Source organism: Delphinapterus leucas, chromosome 10, assembly GCF_059928025.1.
Source record: "Delphinapterus leucas isolate spDelLeu-1000000601 "Yukka" chromosome 10, BTC_Dleu_Yukka2, whole genome shotgun sequence".
Taxonomy (NCBI): domain Eukaryota; kingdom Metazoa; phylum Chordata; class Mammalia; order Artiodactyla; family Monodontidae; genus Delphinapterus; species Delphinapterus leucas.
The window spans coordinates 103,798,439-103,818,850 of record NC_143138.1 but is presented as its reverse complement, the minus strand read 5'-3'; the positions used below and the strand labels follow the sequence as shown (position 1 = coordinate 103,818,850).

At 60.8% G+C, this 20,412-nt stretch overlaps 1 protein-coding gene across 6 annotated transcripts; it reads right to left on the bottom strand.

Moving 5' to 3' along the window:
* Window positions 1-3,380: 3,380 nt before the first annotated feature.
* TPRA1 (transmembrane protein adipocyte associated 1) lies at window positions 3,381-20,341 on the bottom strand. Of its 6 annotated transcripts, none has more exons than XM_022562584.3 (14): window positions 20,078-20,341; window positions 15,550-15,679; window positions 15,237-15,369; window positions 13,951-14,037; window positions 13,791-13,863; window positions 13,602-13,681; window positions 13,049-13,159; window positions 12,888-12,948; window positions 12,641-12,743; window positions 12,480-12,560; window positions 7,035-11,144; window positions 6,356-6,638; window positions 5,850-5,949; window positions 3,381-5,619 (listed from the first exon to the last, which is right to left on the bottom strand). In XM_022562584.3, exons 2-11 carry the CDS (start codon window positions 15,660-15,662, stop codon window positions 10,901-10,903), a joined length of 1,086 nt encoding a protein of 361 aa, XP_022418292.1. In that variant the 5' UTR covers window positions 15,663-15,679; window positions 20,078-20,341; the 3' UTR covers window positions 3,381-5,619; window positions 5,850-5,949; window positions 6,356-6,638; window positions 7,035-10,900. The 6 variants fall into 6 exon arrangements, with proteins under 6 accessions (XP_022418292.1, XP_089775965.1, XP_089775964.1 ...); XM_089919839.1 differs by lacking the exon at window positions 20,078-20,341 and adding an exon at window positions 16,291-20,060; XM_089919838.1 differs by lacking the exon at window positions 20,078-20,341 and adding an exon at window positions 18,110-20,060 and having other exon boundaries at window positions 15,550-16,639.
* Window positions 20,342-20,412: the final 71 nt, after the last annotated feature.

Genomic DNA, 20,412 nt, shown 5'->3' with positions numbered 1-20,412 from the left:
CGAGACTGGGCATACCTCGGGACCTTTTCACTTACTGTTCCTGCCCTCTGGAAAGCTGTGTGTCTGCATCTTCCCAGCCCCAGCTTCAGGGCAGGAATGTGACCTCCTTGGGGAGGCCTGAGCACTCTAGCTGGCCCTCTTCCCCACCCGTTGCCTTTCCCATCTTCCCGTTTCATCCTGGAATTGTCTCGCTTATTTCCTTGTTATCTGTGTCCCCTGGCTCCGGAGGATGAGGACTTCGTGGATCCCAGTGCCTGGGACGGTGCCTGGCACGTGCTGGATGTTCATTCAATACATGAGTGCGTGGTTGAGTGCAGGACATACCGGCTCCCGTGTGCGGGGACGAGCCGGGAGGGGCCGCGGGTCTGAGGGCCTGTCTCTGGGGTCTGTCGCCAGCCCTGCCCTTTCACCCCCTGCTCCCCTGCCCACCAGTCAGGGCAGAGGTGAGGCCACGAGGCCACCCTCCCAGAGAGACATCAGGGCTCTGAATTCCATTTAAAACAGTGTAATTGCCTAATTGCTCTGCTCTTCGGTGCAGTTGGTTAACAGAAGCGGCTCTGCAGCCGCCGGGCCAGCCTAGCAGAAAATTGGCAGCTCAGCCAGAGGGAACTGGAGAGGCAGAGCCCTGGGTGGCCACTGCTCCCTGCTGCCCGCCCGCCCGCCCGGCCCCACCCGAGCTGAGCCTAGCACGGAGAGCACGTGTGGGCCCGGCGGGCGCTGCTCGGGCATCGCGATGAGCAGGTGCTTGTGCTAACGTGTTCGGACGCCCCTGCTGTGTGCTAACCTTTTTCCTTAATGTTTCCGTCATGCTTTCGAACAGGGAGCACATGCAAATAACGTTTTGATTCAAGGTGTGGACGGGTTTGCCGCTTCCACGAGCCTCGCTTTTCCACCCTGATCCCGGACACCTGTCCCTGCCCCAGGCATGGGCCGCTGTGTGTCCTGCAGGTCCTCCCAGAGATGGTTTATGTTCCTGCGTGCATGAAAACTGGTTTATACAAAATGATCACGCACCATAAACACTGTTCTGCTTTTTTTCCCATTTACTGTATCGTGGAGTCTGTTCCTCACCCGGTGTACCTGGGGGCCCTCCCTGGTCACAGTGGCAGCAGCGTCCCCGCTGGACACCACGGCTGCCCCAGCCGCCTGCCATTAAGGCAGCGTTGTGACCTCAGTCTTTATTCACAGCTCACGGTTGCACACGGGAGGGTAGGTGTGTGCAGACTCCATGTTCATCTTCCAATCCGGGTTTGTTTTTCTCACCCACAAAGCATCACTTACTTCCTGCGGGGACAGAAAGCCCCACAGCCCTGCTTCCTCTGGTCCTCACTTGCTTTACACAAGTGGGCTCAGAGCATTTAGACTGTTCTCAAGCTGCGGCCTTTTCTTCATGTGACGGTAAACAAGGCTGCTCTTCCCGAGGAAGGGAACCGCCTGCATTTGGTCCGAGGGCTGAGCGCCGTCGTCGTGCTCTCCTGCCACGTTGGAATCCAGAGTGCTGCCAGCTTCTGAGCTGCGCTGCAGGGAAACTCCCTGAAGCTGAGTCTCGGCCCACACCCTTCATTCTGTCCTTCGGGCAGCTTCCCAGAAGTGGAATTTCTAGCTCAAGGGGCGTGTCCTTTTTGTGGGGAGAGCTGCACATTTTTGAAATGTGTGTGTTTCCGTTGTGTGTCTCTGGGCCGGTGCCCGCAGGCTCATGCCTGCAGCTGCATTGGCTTTGCACACTGGGCGTGCGTGCTTACCCTCCACCCTGTCTCAGAAGCGCTCGGAGCCGCCGCCTCTGCCCGAGAGCTGGGAGAATGCACCAGTGTCTCCACCCCTGCAGCTGCCCTTCCCTCCGGACTCAGCGCTGGAGGGGCTGCAGACCTCACCCTGGCCCCTGAGCTGGGCCAGCTCTCCTCTGCCCTGGATCCTTCCGGTAACCAGGGTCAGACACCCAGCCAGACTGGCCTTAACGACACGGGGAGAGAAGCCCACGTCATGCAAGTCCAGGACCTCGGGCCCATGTGGATGCGAGCATTGAAAGAAGTCGTCCGGAATCTCCATCTGTCCCTTCGTTCTGGTTTGCCGTGTGCTCTCGGGCCGGCCTCCGTGTGGAGACAGAGGCACCTGCAATGAAGGGAGGCTCTTTGAAGCTGAGCCCGAACCTCCACCACAGGCGATGCTCCCAGCCCCAGGTGCTCTCAGGCTGGATGTCTGTGCTGCAGTGAACTCCTACTCATCCTGCAAAACTTACCCAACGTCACCTCCTCAGGGCAGCCTTCCCTGGCTCCCACTGGCAGGGTTGGCCCAGGATGGCCCGTCTCTGCCCCCTGAGCATCCATCGTGTATCAGTGCTCTGCTCATATCCCTTCAGTCCACGAGAGGGAACTTAGGATGAGGGTGTTTTGATCACTTAAGGGATCATTTCGTTCGTTCGCTCGTTCAGCCAATACATACTGACCACTTACCAAGGACAGGGCCTTGTGTCAGGGCCCCCGACAGAAACCGCAGTAACCACATACCATCACAAATAGATTCAGCCCTACAAAGGCAGCGCATGAAGGAGAGGCAGCACGACACAGTGGTGGAAAGCACAGGCCTGAGCCCCACTGCCTGGATTAGAACCACAGCTCCACCACTTTCCAGTGGTAGGAGCTTGGCCAGGTCACCAAACCTCTGAGCCTCAGTTTTATCGTCTGTGAAATAGGGACAGTAATAGCCCCTGGGGAATTCAATGTCTCAAGGATTAAGGGGGCCACTGGAGGTGCAGGACCTCCTGGCAGCCTGGCGCGCGGGGCAGGAGCTACACACGTGGCTCTTCTGCAGACACCTGAGTGCAGCCTAAATAAATAAATAAATAAAGATGACAGTACTGAATGTGCACTAAAATTCCAAATAAAACGTTTGCAAATATGTAAATGAATCCTGAGCTGGGTCTTTTTTTTTTTTTAATTTATTTATCTTTGGTTGCGTTGGGTCTTTGTTGCTGCGTGCGGGCTTTCTCTAGTTGCGGCGAGCGGGGGCTGCTCTTCACTGAGGTGCGTGGGCTTCTCATTGCGGTGGCTTCTCTTGTTGTGGAGCACGGGCTCTAGGCACGTGGGCTCAGTAGTTGTGGCTCGCGGGCTCTAGAGCACAGGCTCAGTACTTGTGGCGCACGGGCTTAGTTGCTCCGCAGCATGTGGGATCTTCCCGGACCAGGGCTCGAACTCGTGTCCCCTGCATTGGCAGGAGGATTCTTTTTTTTTTTTTTTACATCTTTATTGGAGTATAATTGCCTTACAGTGGTGTGTTAGTTTCTGCTTTATAACAAAGTGAATCAGTTATACATATACATGTTCCCATATCTCTTCCCCCTTGCGTCTCCCTCCCTCCCACCCTCCCTCCCTCCCTCTCCCACCCCTCCAGGCGGTCACAGAGCCCCGAGCGGATCTCCCTGTGCCGTGGGGCTGCTTCCCACGCAGGAGTGCCACCAGGGAAGCCCGAGCTGGGTCTTTTACACCAGTATATCAGGTGTCATGCCTGAGAGGGCTAAATACAGCGCCCGACTGAGACTTTGTTTCCTGGACCAGGCCTTTGGGTTGTTGATGTTGTTGGCGGGTGAGCCCCGGCGGGAGGGGCAGCAAGAAGGGCGAGCGCGTGGAGGCCGCTGATTCTAGTGTCGGGTGGGAAGTTCCCAGGCCACGTCGCCAAGCTGAATTAGAGATCACAGCTGGAGCCAAAATAATAGCCCATACAATTCCTGATGAATTTAACTCAATGGCTGTAAAACAAGATGACTCAGTAACCATAAACATTCACAGCCACGAGCAATCTCCTTCCGTCCGTGTCTGGCAGGTTGGCGCTGGGAAGCTCAGAGTCACAGGGGCCCACAGACCAGGGTGCTGGAGCCCAGCCAGGGAGGTAGGCTCCAGGTAAGGCAGGTGAGGAGGGCAGGGCCTCTGGGAGCTGGGGGCGGGGACGGGGGAGGGCACAGAGGGACAGAATGGGAGGTGCATTTTTAAAGAGCCTCTGGCTTCAGCCTGCAGAGGGGATGGGAGGGGTGCGGTGGTAGCGTGGACGACGCCATAGCTGGAAGTAGAATGCACGGGACCTGGTGACAGGACGGTTGTGGAGGTGAGGGGCGGGCGGTGTCAGGAGGCCCTTCAAGGCCTGGCTTCTGGAGCTGGGGGGCAGGGATGCCCTTTGCAGCGGGGGCAGCGTGCTCTCCTTAGCAGGGCGCCAGCTGGCGTTGGGGAGGGGCATGTCACAGGTGAGCCCACCTCCCAGTTTTCTGGGGAAAAGTCCTGCTTTATACCTAGGGTCCCTGTGTAATTATGATTGTGCCCCCTTTCAAAAGGGTCCCTGTTTTCCTCTGAATAATAAATAAATATAAATAAATAACAAATGGATGAATGGATGAGGAGAAGAGGTTCCTCACAGCGGCAGCAACCTGGCAGCCTGGGGTCCTGAACTAGATTCTTTTGCCATAAAGGACATGACGGGGACCATCAGCAAAGCGTGTGTGGAGTCTGAGGCTTGGACGGTGCTGTCGTATCCGTGTGCTTTCCTGACACGAGTGCTGGCGTAGTGGTCACGCAGGAGGAGTGTCTGTTTGAGGGAAATACACAAAAAAGCGTCCGTGGTGCTGGGCATCGTGTCGCCCATGGCTCTCAGATGGTCCAGGGAAAGAAGTTCTTTGTTCCTTTTCCGTGCGTCTGCACCCGGGACTCGGCGGGTAAAGGTCGCTCTTGGGAGCAGAGTCTGACCTGCACCAGGCTCCCTGACTTCCCGCCTCAGCACCTCCCGCCCCTCCCCAAGCCTCGAAAAGGATTCCCTGCTCAGATGCTCAGTGTGCCCAGCGGGACAGGATCAGAGAGGTCAGGTCTGTGACACGCCTTCAGCGACCCCCAGCGGCCGAGGGGTCAGGCTGCGGCTGTTCTGAGAAGTGCCGAGAATTCCAGGCGCACGAACGTCCTCTGGGGGCCCACGAGCAGGGCCGGTCAGCACATCTCCGGCAGCCCCGTGTGCCATCACTGTGCCACCGGCGCCCCAGGAAGTGGGAAGGAGCCACGCAGCTGCCACAGCCCCGTCGGGCCCCGCCCTGGGGTCCAGGCTGTGGGTCTGTCCCACATCCTGTTTGGTCTCAGGACTTCTTTACACTCAAAACTATTGAGGGCCTCGAAGAGCTTTTGTGGCTTGGAGTTTTGTCTACCAACATTTACATATTCGAAATTATATACTCAAAGTTTAATTTCAGTAACAACCAAAAGCACACGTGCCTTTGGCCATCATTACTTGCAGAAGAGCCACGTGTGACATTACCACACGCTGGTCTGGAAAATTCTACGGTGCACTCGTGAGAGGGTGAGAAAGGCTGGAACATCTCACACTACTACGAAGATGGCTTTGACCTCAGGGACCCCTAGAAGGGTCTCAGAAGCCCTGAGGGGTGAGGACCCCAGTGTGAGAGCCCCTGGCCTGTGCCCTGATCGCCACCATCGACCACCGGGAGAAGTTTGGAGCTGCAGACGCGGACGCCCGTAACCCCAGCAGCTCCGTCCTCTGGATCCGCCCGAGAGCCCCTCGAGGGCACGTGGGAACCAGTCAGAGGTGGGATGTGCATCGGGTCGCCGCTCGCTTTCACGGTTTGGAAACAACCTGAAAGATAGAATTGACAAGTAGACGATGCTCTGTTTACACAACGGAGTGCTGTAGGAAGTAGCAACGTAGGAGAAGTCCCCCACACAAAACTGAGTGAAAAAAATCAAGTCGGGGAAGAAGAGCTCAGAATGAAGCCGGTTGATTGACTCAGAGCACATTGTTTGCGGACACACATACGTGTGCCGCGGGGATAAACACGAAGTTCAAGCTGGCGGGAAAGTGGTTACCTGGGGGTTGGGGCAGAGTCAGGAGGGAGGCTACACGGGGGCTTTCGCTGTATCCGTGATGCTCAATTCATAAAGCTGTTTTCAAAACACCATCCAGGGACTGTGGGGAAATGGCAAACAGACGAGCTGGCGGTGCGTCACCAGCTACCGATGGTCTTCGTGTCCCGGGGTACGTGGCGGAGCCCGCCAGCTGCCTCCCTGACACCCCTTTTCTTTCTTTCTCACTGATCTATTGGGGGCAGCACGTACCAGCTCAGAAAAGAAAAGGAAACCCTGCCACGTTCAGCCGCCCTTGCGGCACGGCGGCCGCCAGGGCACACGGCGGTTATTCAGCGCAGCCTGTGGGAAGCTCCTCCCTCAGGCACAGGGGACAGTGGCAGCCCTGGCTCCCCTCCCCCACCTCTTCCCGCCCCTGGGCCCCCTGCGTTTATGGGGATGATGAGAGCCAGAGTTTGGAGTCAGATCTTAAGGGGAAGAGCAGGAATGTTCCGGAAGGCCACCCTCACCGGGGCTGTTGGATGACTCCAGGGGGGGTGCTACCACCCATGCCAGGCAACCAACTCGGGGCAGCCCTCGGCCCCCGTCCCGGGCAGGCCCGGCCCCGGGAGGACCGTGTCTTCAGGGCCGCTCTCCAATCTTCCCGACTCGACCCCGGCCGAGTGGAACTGATTCTGCGTCCGGGGGCCTCGAGTGCCTAACGAGATCTTGACTGCAGCCCAGCTTTAAACGCTCTTCACGGTGGGTGGTGATTGGGCCTTGATTTGCTGAATGATTCAGCTGAGTCACCACCTGCAAACAATATGAGAAATAAAACGCTGGCCACGCTCGGGCGCCCGGCGCAGCCCCTGCTCCCGGGGCCGATGACACGGCCGCTCCCCGCAGGCGGCTCCGGCACCCCGGGAGGTCCTGCCTGGAAGGGAGCTGCTCGGTGCCAGGCCCTGCACAGGGTGGGCCTGGGGGCTGCACGGAGGCCAAGGAGGCACGGCAGCAGCACGCTCCGCTGGGGGATCCGCCCGCGAGGGGCCTGCTGGGGTCACAGGTGGGGAACAGCGGAGCTGCGCCAGGAGCCGCTGGGGCGGCGCGCGGCCACAAACACCAGGGGCTCCCTTTACCCCCAGGCAGCCCGCTGGGGGCCCTCTGCACCGCCCCCCAGACTGGCCTGGCGTGGCTACACAGCCTCCTCGCCTTGGTCTGATGGCCCCAGCAGCAAGGCTCGGAGCCCGTCTCCTGAGGGAGGTGCGTCTGTGAGTCTGGGCAGCAGGCACAGGGTTGGAGGCCTGGGGTCAGATGGCATCCGCCTCTGGAGGCTGTGTGACCTCTGTCCCTCTGCTGCTCCGTCTGTAAAGGGGGCATTGTGTCAGTGTGGGGTCCGGAACACAGGACCTCGGGATGTGACCGTATGTGGAAACGGGGGCGTTTAAGGAGTCGTTAAATGTAAATGGGGCCATCAGGGTGGGCCGTAATCCAATCTGACTGGGTCCTTGTGGGCACAGGGACCCCAGGGATGTGCACACACAGAGGACGCGGCCAGCACGCCCAGGACAGAGGCCTTGGGAAAAGCCAACCCTCGATCTTGGAGGTCCAGCCTCTAGAACTGTAAGCAAGAGACGTCTGTGGTTCAAGCCCCTCCCCGCGTCCATGGAATCCATTATAGCAGCCGAGCAGACAGATACGCCGTGGGTCCTCCAGGGCTCCTGGCCACGGGACCTGCAGGTGTCAGAGCCACACCCGGGCTGGGGGACCCTCTGCAGCCGCTGAGCGCTCTGTGCCCTAAACCCACAGGGGAGCATCTTATCTGCAGCCTGGCCTCACCCGTGCCTGGTCCCCAGTGCTCGGGGATGGAAGGACCTCACTCCAAAGGGAATCCCACCTGTGTCTTCCCACAAGCCCCTGCTGCCTCTGTAGCCCAAGGCATCTGGAAACAAAGTCAGAGGTCGTCCACCAGCCGCAGTCTCCCTCAACAAGTAAGCCCAGGCCCAAACTCTCTCTGATGGGGAGGGAGAAGGGTGGGCTCAGGAAGGAAAAGACACAAATTGGTGTCTGGAAATATCCTCCCTCCCTCACGTGACGCCTTGGGGGACACTTTCGGATTTTCACGTGTTTCCCTTAGGATCGGGATTGCCGTAAACGAGGTAGTCTTTCGTGCGTGAGAATTCCGTTCTATCGCGTAGTAGCGCTGTGCTGGTATGGCAGTGCCATCGTCATTAGGGACAGGGCTTGTTTTGTCTTTCTGTTTGACCATCCTTGTTGACTAGCTTCCCAAAGTCACCTCATCATCCAGGCTGGCTGCTGGAGTCAGTCATCGCATCTGCATTCCAGGAAGCAGGAAGGAGCAGGCAGGAGGACAAAGGAGCACACCTCCGAGCTCAGTCAGCTCCCTTAAGCAGTCTGTGCTATAGGAAGTCTCATACTCCTGCTAACACCCTAATGACCAGGACGTGGGCACCTGAGTGAATGTCAAGGGGCAGGGATGCCACCTTCCATCTGGTGCCTCGCTGATCCTCCAAACATCCTGACGCAGTTACTGAGGGAGGGAAAATGAATATCACGTGGCCACCGGTCACCCGCAGCCCTGTGTCACTGATGAGGAAACCGAGGGTCAGAGAGGCACGATGTCAAGGTCCACAGGCTGTGAACAGCAGGAGGCCGTAAGACTGGAACGTGGAGCCAATATGGTGGATTCGTCATCCAGAGCGCCCCACATCCTGGCCACTCGTCGGCATGAGGTCTGTTCCCGCCCAGATGCAGCACACGGGGTGCGCTTCCAGCAGGACAGACATGAGCACGGACTTGTGGAGCAACCAAGAATTTGAACAGCACACGGCCCTGGTGAGGCTGTGCTCATGGGGGTCAAAACTGGTACAGCCTCTTTGAAGCGTGTGTCGGTTCAGATTAGGTTCGATTATGAGTGAGAGAAAAATCCAAAGTGGTTTAAGAAAGACAGAGGTTTACTTCTCTCTCACATCCAACAGGTCATCCAAAGGAGGAAGGCTAGGGGTGCACTAGTGTCGGGGACCTCGTCTGCTTCTACCTTGACGCTCTGCCATGAGAGGCTCCCATTCCAAGATCCCCCGATGATTCAAGATGGCTGCTACAACTCCAGCCATTGCAACCACATCCCAGTTTGCAAGCAAGAAAAGCCTATCCTTTCTCTTCAAGGAAGCTGCACACACACTGACATCCCACTGGCCAGGCCCTGCAAGGAAGGCTGGAAAATGTAGTCTTTGTTCCAGGCAGCTGTGTATCCAGCTACAAGTCAGGTGTCCTGTGACAGCGGAAGGAAAGGAGAACACGTACTGGAGGACGACGATTAGTCTCGCCGGAAGACTGCGAGACTAATTAACTAACGAGTGAAGGCTGTGCTCCAGCAATGCCACCTGTGTGAGTTATTTGTAAGGATTTGGGTTGCTGCATTGTTTGTTGTTGCAAAACATATTAGGAACCAAGGTCCCTCCCAAGGGGACTGGGTAAATCAATTGCCACGTATCCAGAACGTTCGCAGCTCTCCCACCTGACATGGAATGAGCCCAAGACCAGGTGTTAGCGTGGGAAACGAGCTAGACGTTCACGCTCCCAAACTAGGGGTAACGTGCATACACGCGTGTGAACACAGGTGCTCCTGGAAGGTTAGGAAGACCCCGGCCTTGCGGTGCTTCTGGGGAGGGGGGCAGGGAGACGGGGTCAGAGCAGCGGAGGTTCCCCCCGGCCTCCACAGTCTACCAGCTGCCCTGCAACGGGCTCCAGGCCTCCTGTGCTGCCCCCTCTACCAAGTCACCACACGGAGCCAACGCAGGCTGCCGCCGTGCCGTCTTAGACACAGCCCGTCAACGCTGCCAATGGCGAACCCAGCTCTGGATCTGAGGACCAGTTCCTCCCTGTCTGGCCCCCCCACACCTGCCCGGCTCGGAATGCCCCGCTGGCTGCCCTCCCCACCTAACAGGCTCCTGTGAGAGCTGTGGGGTGGCAGCCGGGCCGGGCACGGCGAGGAGCCTGCAAGAGCGCCCTGGCAGCCCCGCGGGCCCCGGAGTCCAGCTCGCTGGCTGTGCCCACGCCTGCTGACAGCCCTGGATCCGGGGAGCCTGGCCGCTGGCCCCCCAGTCATGAGTGTGTTGGAGCTGGTGCCCTCGGTGCCCTCCTGAGAAAGAAGGTGGGCAGTGGAGGGGGAGTGCGGCCTGGCCCTCAGCCCCCCAGGGCCCCGGGCTTTATTCGGACCTGTCCCCACTTTCAGCTCATCACATCCATGATTATGAACATCAGTCCCCACATCCTACCTTCCGAGGGCCTACTACGTGCCGAGCACTATTCCGGTCCCTAAAAATAACGCCTGTGGTCACCGTCGCTCCACCACCACGTGCCAGCCAGCCACACCTGCTCTCCGCTAACCCTTACAAACATCCCTGCGAGACAGGCCTTCTTATCCCCATGTCACAGATGCGGAAACGGAAGCTGCAGGAGGGGAATGCTGCCCGGGATAACAGAGCGTGAGGGGCAGACAGGACAGCGCACAGGAACCACGGTTCTTTCCACGGCCGTCCCCTCTGCTCCGACGGGGCCTCGCAGCAGGTACTCCGGGCTCCCAGTGCAGAGGGGCACCCTGGCCCCGGTATCCCCGCACAGCCTTCGCGTCAACACCTTCTGCTCCTTTTCCTTTTTATTAGAAAACACATCAAGAAAATATACACACTTCAGCCCATCCGCCAGAGTGGGCTTTGGGGGGGGGGGGGCGGGCGGAGGCTAAGGGGGATCAGAGCAGTCCTGGGGGCCCAGGCTGCAGGGAGCTGCCCTCGGCCAGCCTAGCCAGGCCTGGCCCTGAGACGTGAGAGTCGGGGCCGAGTCGCCGAGCAAGGCGAGGGCAGGTGGAGGGGGAGGCGGCCCCCAGCTGAAGCAGAGCTGGCCGCAGGCAAGCGGGGGACAGAGGGTGGGACAGGGCCTGCACGGGGCCGCCGCCCACGCACGGGCCTGACCCCTGTTCCCCTCTGCCGGGGGCTCCGCACTCCCCAGCCGGCCCTCCACAGGCCCCCAGGCCCTCCCGCCCTCCCGGGGCAGCCAGGCTAGGTGTTGATGGCCTTCCAGCGCTCACTGTCCGTGCTGTTGACGCTGCCCGTGTGGCAAGGCATGGAAGCCACATCGTCCAGGTAGGCCACCCCCCCGGCCGAGTCGAACTGCGTGCTGGCGGCCACCGCCGCCTCTAGGCCCTCCCGCCGGGCCACCGCATAGGGCTGGGGCAGGTGCATGTCTGGTTCCTCGGTCTCGTCCACTTGGCATTTGTAGGAGAAGAGGATCTTGGGCTCCGAGCTGGGGGGGGAGGAGAGAGGCAGGGGAGCCCCACCGTGGGTCAGGAAAGGCCTTCCTCGCTGGGGCTGGGCAATGAAGCATCAGACATGGCAAGAAACGTGCTGACGGCCCCCTAACACCCACCCCGCGAGGTCCCCTTCCTTGCTTTGATGTTGGAGTCCGCTGGGACACCGGTATTAAAAGCGGCCCTCCTGCTGCTGGCATGGGAGCCTGGCGAGCGCCTGATTTCTCACCGTAAAATGGGTGGAAGGATTTGGACCCGGGGAAATGACGGGCCTTAAAACAGCACCTGCCCACAGTGTGGGGCAGACGCGGGCCCAGACCCCTGCCCCGCAGCACTAACTACCGCCCACCAGGTGCCCGCCTGTCTTCAGTCCTCTGGGTAACTGTCCAGGGAGAAAGCCTCACTCCCCATTTACAAAAAGGAGCCTGAGGCCAGGGAGATAAATCACGTGTGAGGTCATGCACATCAGGGCTGGGAGGATCCAATCTAGTCCTTCTTGCTCCAGAGCTGAGGCACCCCTGCAGCCCACCCTCAGACCTGGCAGGCAGGGAAGGGGGAGCTGGGGGCAGAACGCCTGCTTCCGCCACGTCTGAGTCACAAAAGTGTACCCCACCCCACATTCACAGACACACTGGACTCCCCCCAGCACTGCTCCCCACTCCGGTTGCCCCCAGATGGAACACAAGCTCCGCGAGCTCAGGGGTTTGTGTCTGCTTTGTTCCCTGTTGTGTCTGCGGCTACAGCAGGTGCTGAGGAATGAGCTCATCTATCCTTAAATGAAAAACACAGTGCAGATCGGCAGGCATGGCCTGTCTCTCTTGTGGGAAAAGTGCACGTCTTTGTGTGTGGTGTGCATAATGTGTTATGTCTGTATTTATATATATATCTATGTGAACCTGTGCGTGCCTGTATGGGTGTGCTATATGCATGCATGTGTGTACATGTGCATATAAACGCATACATGTGTACACGTGCGCGTTACACATGTATACACCTGTATACACGTGTGTGTGTTTATATCTATAGGGGCGCATGCATATGTGTGCGCGCCCGAGTGTGCACGTATATCCGCACGCACGTGCATGTACACACATGTACCCTGTCCGCCTCCTCAAGCTCCGGTCCCAGCCTGAGCTGCCCCCCAGCCCCGAGCCCAGAGGCTGGGATGCTGCAGTGGCGGCTGCGCATGCCCAAGAGGCAGAAGGCGTGATCCCGACGGCGGCCACGCGGGGGCGCCCGCAGCCTGGAAGCTGGGGGCGAACAAGCCCAGAGCGCGACCTGGAACCCCGTCCCCCAGTCCCCCTCCCTGCAGCCCCTGCTGGAGGACTCACCCGAAGAAGCCCCGCAGGAAGGCCACGTAGATGAGGGGCGCGAAGAAGCTGAAGTAGAGGAAGGTGGTGGCGTCCACGCAGCTGGGGGGACGGCGGGCAGGTTAGGGTTGCGGCGGAGCGACCCGGCTGGCCCCCGCCCCCTCCCGGCCCCGGCCGCTTACCAGAGCCCCTCGATGACGTCTGCGCACAGCAGCGCGCTCCCCAGCCCCTGCAGCAGGTTGAGCAGCGCCAGGATGCCCGCGTACACGTAGAAGCTCCTCCGTGCTGCAGGGTGGGCACGCATGAGGTCCTGCCCAGGTGTTGGGACCGGACCGGCTCCCTGCTTCCCACCCACCCAGAGCTGTCCGCTCCAGGCCACCGCAAGGCCACCAGCCCACCCCGCGCCCAGCCCCGTCCCCAGGCGCTCACAGGGCAGGGAGATGCGCTCCTTCAGCGGGGTCTTGGGGAGCACGACCACCAGAGAGTAGACCTGCGGAGACACTGGCGCTGACCGGGACGCAGGGAGCTCCTGCCCAGTGCTGAGCCCGCTAGCAGGCCGTGCCCGAGGCTCTGGCCACCCCCCAGCTCACCAGGAAGAAGAAGCAGGAGCTGACGAGCCAGAACTGGCGGCCCCCGTGCCCGTAGATGTTGAAGTCCTCAGCCGAGAGGTGGGCATCCGGGTACAGGATCTCCAGCGTGCCCTGCAGCGGCGGGCAGGGGAGGGTCTTAGGGGCTCCTGGACCTGGAACGCCCCGTCCCTGGGCTCCCCACCACACCAAGCCCCGCTCTGCCTGGCGCTCCGTCCCCTTCTCTAGCCAGCTCTCTGGCCACGCCCTGCCCCCCAGCTCCAGCCCTCAGAACAGGCCCGGGGAGGGGCAGCCCCCAAGTAAGAAAGGGGTCTCTGGACGCACGGGGATCTACAGACCTGCACTCTCCCTACCTGGACTGCTTGTTGAAACGGTAAGTTCAACCTACTGGATCGGAACTGGAGAGGCCCAGAACCTGCCTTGTTAACCAGCAGCCCAGGTGATTCCTTAGCTGCATTTAAAGTCTGAGCCACTGCACACTCAATTCTGACTCAGGGCCCGAAGGCAGTGGATGCCCAGCCCCGGTGACCCCCGGGGCTGCCCTCCCCCACCTCACCTGGGTGACAGAGTAGGCCAGGGCCAGCACCGTGGTGATGGCCAGCACCCGCTTGATGCTCGACTTGCTCTCCAGGTGACCTGGAAGAAACGTGCTGGTCAGTCAGCGGGAGCCAGCCTAGGGAACCACGGTGGGGTCGGCCCCAGCCAGGGAGGGGCAGGGGAGCCCTGGCCGCAGCAGCAGACGCACCAAAGGCGAGGCCCAGGATGACCACGCTCAGCTCGATGGCCAGCAGGAAGAAGCGGGTAATCTCCCACAGGATCTGGACACAGAGTGGGCAGAGCGTCAGCCTGGGGGCCGGTTGCCCCCTCCCAGTGCCCAGCAGCCCTGCCAGCAGGCCCAGCCCCACCTTATCAGCGACAGTCGCAGCATCTGAGGCGCTGACCGTCATGGACACCACGGCCCGGGCGATGCCCACCAGCGCCACCACGAACACCTGGTGAGCGAGAGAGGGGTTGGGGGGTTGGCGTCGGGGGACAAGAGCTCCGGGAATCGCAGGGCCTGCACCCCACACCCCACGTCTGCAGGAGCCCTCAATTCCTCAAGAATGGAAGGATTCCACACTAAACGAGCCGCCTGGGTGGGATGCAGGGAGGCCTGGCCTCCCCTCTGGGCCTTGGCTTCCTGGCTACGCTGACAGCCTGGGAAGGCTTGTTAGGGTGACGTGGTGCAGCCAGCCTGCCGGGTTCTAATCCCAGACCTGCCGCTCGCTGCCTCTGGGACCTGTCTGTGCTGCACCTCATCTACGAAATACAGGGAGACAGCACCCTGGGATCCAGCTGGGACTGTCAGTTTCTCAGTCACTACTACCCCGCACCCACCCACCCCACCCCACCCCACCCCACCCTGGGCTTCTGTGAGCTTAAGTTCAGTTTTCTGACACATATGAACGGAAGAGCCCAGATTTGTACACTCTGTCCTTTGTGCCTTGAAAACCATGTCCCATCTCAGGGAGGGTGACACCACTCAGGGCCATGTGCCCACTGTGTGCTGGGCCCCCACGGGGCTGGAACTCTGCGCAGTCTCACTGGGTGCTCACGGGAGCACCGCAAACTAAAGCAGATCCACGTCACGTCGTGTAGGAGGGCACTGAGGTCCAGAGAGGCCAAGTTGTTGGCCCACGGTCACTCAGCACAGCTAGGGTTCAGAATGCAGTGGGCTTTTTCCCCAGCCCAGCATCCATTCCCCTTCCCTCTAGTAACCATTCCCCGATTTTCTTCCTGGGACCACCACCCCTCCTCAGTCCATACAGTCTGGCTGAGCTGACCCCACCATCCCAGCTCCAAAGTGTCCCTTTCCCTACTAGTCACAGATTCTGGCTCAGGGATGAACAGGGGTTCCAAGGTGGGCCACTCAGAGGGAACTGCAGGTCAACACTGCAGCATCAGGAAAGAGGTACCCTTCTGCTGGAGTTGGCAGGGAGGTTAGCTCAGAGCTGCTCTTGGCTACCTCTGATACCTTATGGGGAGAACTCATCTGCGATAAGGCCAGAGGAGAGCAGAGATGCAGAGAGAGAGACAGTCCTGATGACATCAGTTAATGCCCTGGATCCAGCCATACCTGAAGCTGGTTTCTCATTACAAAGACAGCTTAAGCCAGTTGGAGTTGGGTTTTCTGTCACCAACTGGAACTCACCAGGATATAGAAGGTGATAAAAATGGGGCTGGAGGTGACTCGAATCTTGGCCCGAGCAAACGGAAGCTTCCAGAGCAGGAAGATGAAGAACAGCACGTTGGGGACGAGCAGCAAGAGGTCCCAGTACCGGACCCTAGCAGGGGGGTGCAGAAGGCGGCTCACTGCTGGGGTTTTGTCTGCAGCCCACCCGGCTCTCTCTCTGTCTCTCTGTCTCTCTCACACTCACACACACACACACACACACACACACACACACACACACGACCCCGGAAACCCGCCGTCACGCAGCCCGGCAGGACTCTGCCGGCCTCACCTAGAGGTGCCGATGTCCTCGTAGAGCAGCAGCAGACAGTGGTGCGGCACACTGATGTTGGGCGCCGGGGGCGGGGCCCCGCTGGCCCAGATCTCCTCCTCCGGGGTGTCCATCCCGCCAGCCGCCGGCCCTGGGGGGTGAGAGCCACCACGTGAGCAGCGCAGGGGCTGTGCAACCCTGGGCCTCTGGTGGGTGGTGGGGGCCAGCAGGTGGGGGGCAGGTGTGGCGCTCCCTCCCGCCCGGGTCGCAACCCAGCCCCTGACAGGGTCCATTCCTCGCTGTCGGCTCTGTGTCGGGGACTGGACGGCGGCAGCAGCACGTCGCAGGGAGCACATGGGCCCGGGCGGCAGCGGGACGTGACAGATGCCAGCCTTTAAAACGATGACTGAACAGACTGGGCTCCTGACCCGGCGCCCCCATTTCTGGGCCATTCGCGACAGCCCCAGGCGGGAGCAGCCCAAGTGCCCCCATCAGCAGAACTGACACGTCAACAGGGCGTCCGCATGACCGGTGGAACGCCGGCCAGAAATGAGAGTGACTCCTGTCCTGCGGTGACACGGAGGGCCTGGCAGCCGGGCACTGAGCAGAGCCCGGCCAGCTGTGGGCACGCGGCCTGCCCCTACACGGGCACCAGGAGGGGCGCCCTGTGGAGGGTCGAGGGCGCGGGGCCAGCCCTGGAGACACGACCCGGTGGCGGGCACGCTGGCGTGCTCCAGTGTCGCGGTTCATGGAGCCACGCACCTGTGATCCAAGCGATTTTCCGTATGGGTTACGCGTCAGTAGATTTAAAAAAATAGAAAAGATGAATCGTTTATGCTGAGAGCGCAGGTCTCCCGTTCAGCAGGGAGCAGCCCAGGACGCCTCCTGCAGGGTTTGCAGGGAAGCAACAGGATCCCGTGCTCGTGCTGCGCTCACGTCCCTGGACAGCAGGCTGCAGGGCAGCACCCCGCGGGCCAAGCTGTGGAACGAGCTGCTCTGCCGAAAGTGGGGAGATTCCGAAGCGGGAGGGCCGAGACGTAGGGCTCAGAATCCCCATCCTTCTCTCCCACAGGCCACCCAGCGGCTCTGGGATGGCGTCCCCACTGGCAGCCTGAGGATACACCAAGGACGGGAGGTACTGCAGGGGAGAACGTGTGCCTGACACGGTAGGTCCAAGGAAAGAAGCTGGTTTCCTCCCTGTTCCCGCGCTCTGCACCCTTCCACCGGTGCTGACGTGGCCGAGCACCTGCTATGAGCCGGCAGGTCCAGGTGCCAGGACGCAAATACCCTCTTGGGGCCCTCATTCTCGGAGGGGAGGCCGACAGCCAGCACGAATACCATACTTCAAAAGCAAACCTCTCCTAGAGATAAGTGCTAAGAAGAAAACACAGGCTTGGCCTGTTCAAAGGGCAAAGAGCAGGCTGGAAGAGAGAGGAGAAAGGGTAGGGGCCAGGTCAGCCGGGACCACCGGCATGGTGAGCTCACTTTAAATGCAACAGGAGGGTGTAGGAAGGCGGGCGACGCGGCCCCGCTCCCACGTGGAGAGGCTGCCGTGGAGGGGCAGGGAGACCAAGGAGTGCCCGGCCAGGCCGGCGAGGACAGTGGCCGAACCGGCGGGGGCAGCGGGGGTGGAGTGGAGGGATCTGGGACCCCTTTGGGAGGGCTGGCCAGCAAGACCCGCAGACAGACGCACGTTGGGGTGAGGGAAGACGGCAGGGCAGGCTGAGGCCAGGGCTCTGGCCCGAGCCTCGGGGTGCCCAGCCCAGTGTCCCCATGACACTGCCCCTCTGCCTCGCTAACAAGGTGCCCCGCCGTTGCAGGACCCTCCTTGATGTCCTGCGTTCAGGACAGGGGCCCCTTGCCAGCGCCAGAAGCTGAGCCTTGGCTGCTGTAAGCCAGAGGTTTCGGAGTGGGGGTGGTGTGGCGCAGCGCGGGGCACCTGAGCAGGGCGCAGGGTGCCCATGCGACACAGGGTCGGGGTCCAGGGCTGCCTGACGTCCTGCAGGGACCCCACACGGCAGAGAAGCCCGTGGGGATGAATGGGGACAGAAACAGGAGGGCCGGATAGAGTGGGGAGGGGGGGCGGTCAGAGGGCTTCTCTTGGCCTTGCCTGTCCAGCACCCCATTTTCCCGTGGGGGCACCTCAGCACCCCAGTCCCCATCCACAGGGTTTAGGTACTGCTGACTCCACCCCTCCACAACTCCAGGGAATGTGCACATTGGAGTCCCACGTGGAAAGAAAGCCAACACAGAGGTGAAAGACTGATGGAAATAGATCCTGGAGATAGCGCCTTGCAGGAGCCCCTGGATCCAGCCACACCTGAAGGTAGATACCCGCACCCCAGGCCGGACTTTTCAGTTACAGAATCCAACAAACTCCCTTTCCTGCGTAGGCCGGTTTGACTCCGAGTTGGGTAGACCTTGGTTGTGCTTCTGGCTCTGCCAGGTTCTTTCTCCGTGACCTTGGGGGAGTCTTTCCCCTCTCTGGGTGTCACAGGACAATAACACCCCCCCCCCCAACAAGGCTGCTGTAAGGATCAAGCAAGACCAGAGAAGTGAATGTCTACAAAAGGTCACATACAGACAGGTAACTGCTGCTCTTCTTCCCGGAGGAGGGGCTGGGGGACGTGCAGCAGGGAAGGATCTGGTTCACGGGTCCAAGCGCCACTTGCTATGGAGTCTGAGGTGAGGAAGGAGCGCGTCAGCTAAGCCCCCTCTACCAAGCCCTGCTAGCTCTGTAATAACTGCAGAGAAGGCTCACGGAGCCCTGCCACCCTGCAGGGAGGTACTTATGTCACCCCCTGCACAGAGCCCGGAGCCGGGCAGCGCAGGCCCCCAACCGGCAACTTGCCAGGGGCCCCTCCTGGGGCCTTGGTGTCTCCACCTGCAGCCGGGTTTGATCCAGAGTGGAGTGTTGGTAAGAAGCAGATTCGGGTCAGGCAGGTCCGGGGGCTAAGAGTCTGCATCTCTAACACCCTCCCAGCTGGCACTGCTGCTCTGTTGGCCCCAGACCACACTTGAGCCACCCCAGAACTGCCACTATGTGTCAAAGCTCACAAAATCACTGAAGCCACGATAGAAATGACAATGCACCCTTCCTTGCCCGTGTGCAGTTGAGGCTTTCCACGGGGTCACCTGCTGAGCCACCACACCAGCCTCCAAGAGAGGGGACTGCTAACATCCCATCACACAAAGGGGAAAGAGGCTGAGAAAGGTCAGCCTGTGGCCTGTATTCCCCTCTCCCCACCACAGGTAAGCTCCTGGCCTTGCTGGCAGAAGCCCAAGCAGTGGCAAAGTAAGGGGTGCTCAGGAAAGAGGGGATGGTGGGAAGGCTGGCTGAGGGCAGGGGAGGGAGGGGTGAAGCCAGACCAGAGGGATGGGGAAGGGAATTCTCAGAGGGCAAGTTCCTGGGATGCCAAGTGCTCTGGGGCACCGTCTGGGGCGTTTCTTCCACCTGGGAAGGACTCTCCTGACCTCATTAACATTCCAGTGGCCTCTTCCCACCCACCTCCTTCCCTCCCTCCCTCCCTCTGTGGGCAGGATGCCAACTGGCTAGGGTCTTGCGAGCTGGACCTGCTGTGAGACCCTGGACCAGAAGGACCTTCCCCTCTGTGGGCCTCCGCTTTCCCATCTCTCATCTGTGCAGTGGGTCTGACCACCCAGAGCTACTGGGTGGGAAACCCTGGGGCAAACAAAACCCTGAGCAGAGAGGCTGCTGCTTAAACGCCCCTCAGGGCTTCCGACCGGAGCTGGTTGATGAGCCTTAAAACCCTGGAACCGAAACAGGGTGAGGAAGACTCCACAGGACAGAGCCAACCCCTTAATCCTTCAGACTTGGGGAGGGGGGAGGTGGACCCTGCCAGGAGCCCCCAGGAGGAAGGACAGCCCTGGGCCTTCAAGGTCCAACCTGGCCTCACCCCTGCCACCTGTCCTGACGATTCCCTTCCACTCTGCAGCCCGTCTTTCAGCCTGTTCTCCAAGCTGCTGTGCTGTTCCTACCTCAGGGCCCCGGTGTGTACTCCTTCCCAGCTGCGGCTCACCATTCGGGCCACCTCCTCTGAGAAGCCCTCCCTGACTACCTCTGTTTGTCTGAAGCGGCCCTCGCTGTGTGTTTGTGGGTTGTCCAGCCCACGCATCTCATGACCCAGCCACCCAGGACAACAAACGTTGTGAGTGGACAGATGAATGTCCAGCAGAGTGCGGCCCAGCCCTTCTGGGGAGTGGGAGGACCGTCAGGGAGGCCCTCGGCCCCGTCCCTACTGCACCGTGAGGGCAGGTCACTCCTCGCTCCCTCTCCAGTGGATCCCCGCCCTCTCGGACCCGGGGAGCCGGAACTTGGACTCGGCCACTCGCAGGGACGTCTTCACGCACGACCTGGATCGCAGGGTCCGCAAGCCCGGCCTCCCCGGGGACCCAGGACGCCGGCCCTCTGCGCCCCCTGCCTGCCTCTGGGCGGGAGGGTCGCTCCCGGCGGCAGGAGCGGCAGGCGGGACGGGGGCCGCCGGGATCAGTTCCCGCAGCTGGGGCAGGAGAGGGGTCTCCTCCTTACCTGAGGCCCCGGCCGCCCATCCGCCGCCGGCCGCGGACCCCGCAAGGCCGCGGGACTCGGCCTCCGGCGCTCGGGCCGGGGAGCGTCGCACAAGAGGCGCGGGCGGCTGGCTCCCGCAGACTGGGTGGGCGGGCGGGCGGGTAGGGAGACGCCGTCGGGCCCGACACCGCGCGGCCCTTCCGACAGCAGTGACCCGGAAGGCTGGCGCGTCCTTTTCGTTCCGCCGAAACTGCAAAACAGCCACTGTCCCTACTTGCGGCACGCAGGCCCGCCCCCAGTCCGCAGCGGCCTATAGGAATGGGGTTACGCAGAAAAGAGGGCGCACGTAGCGGGAG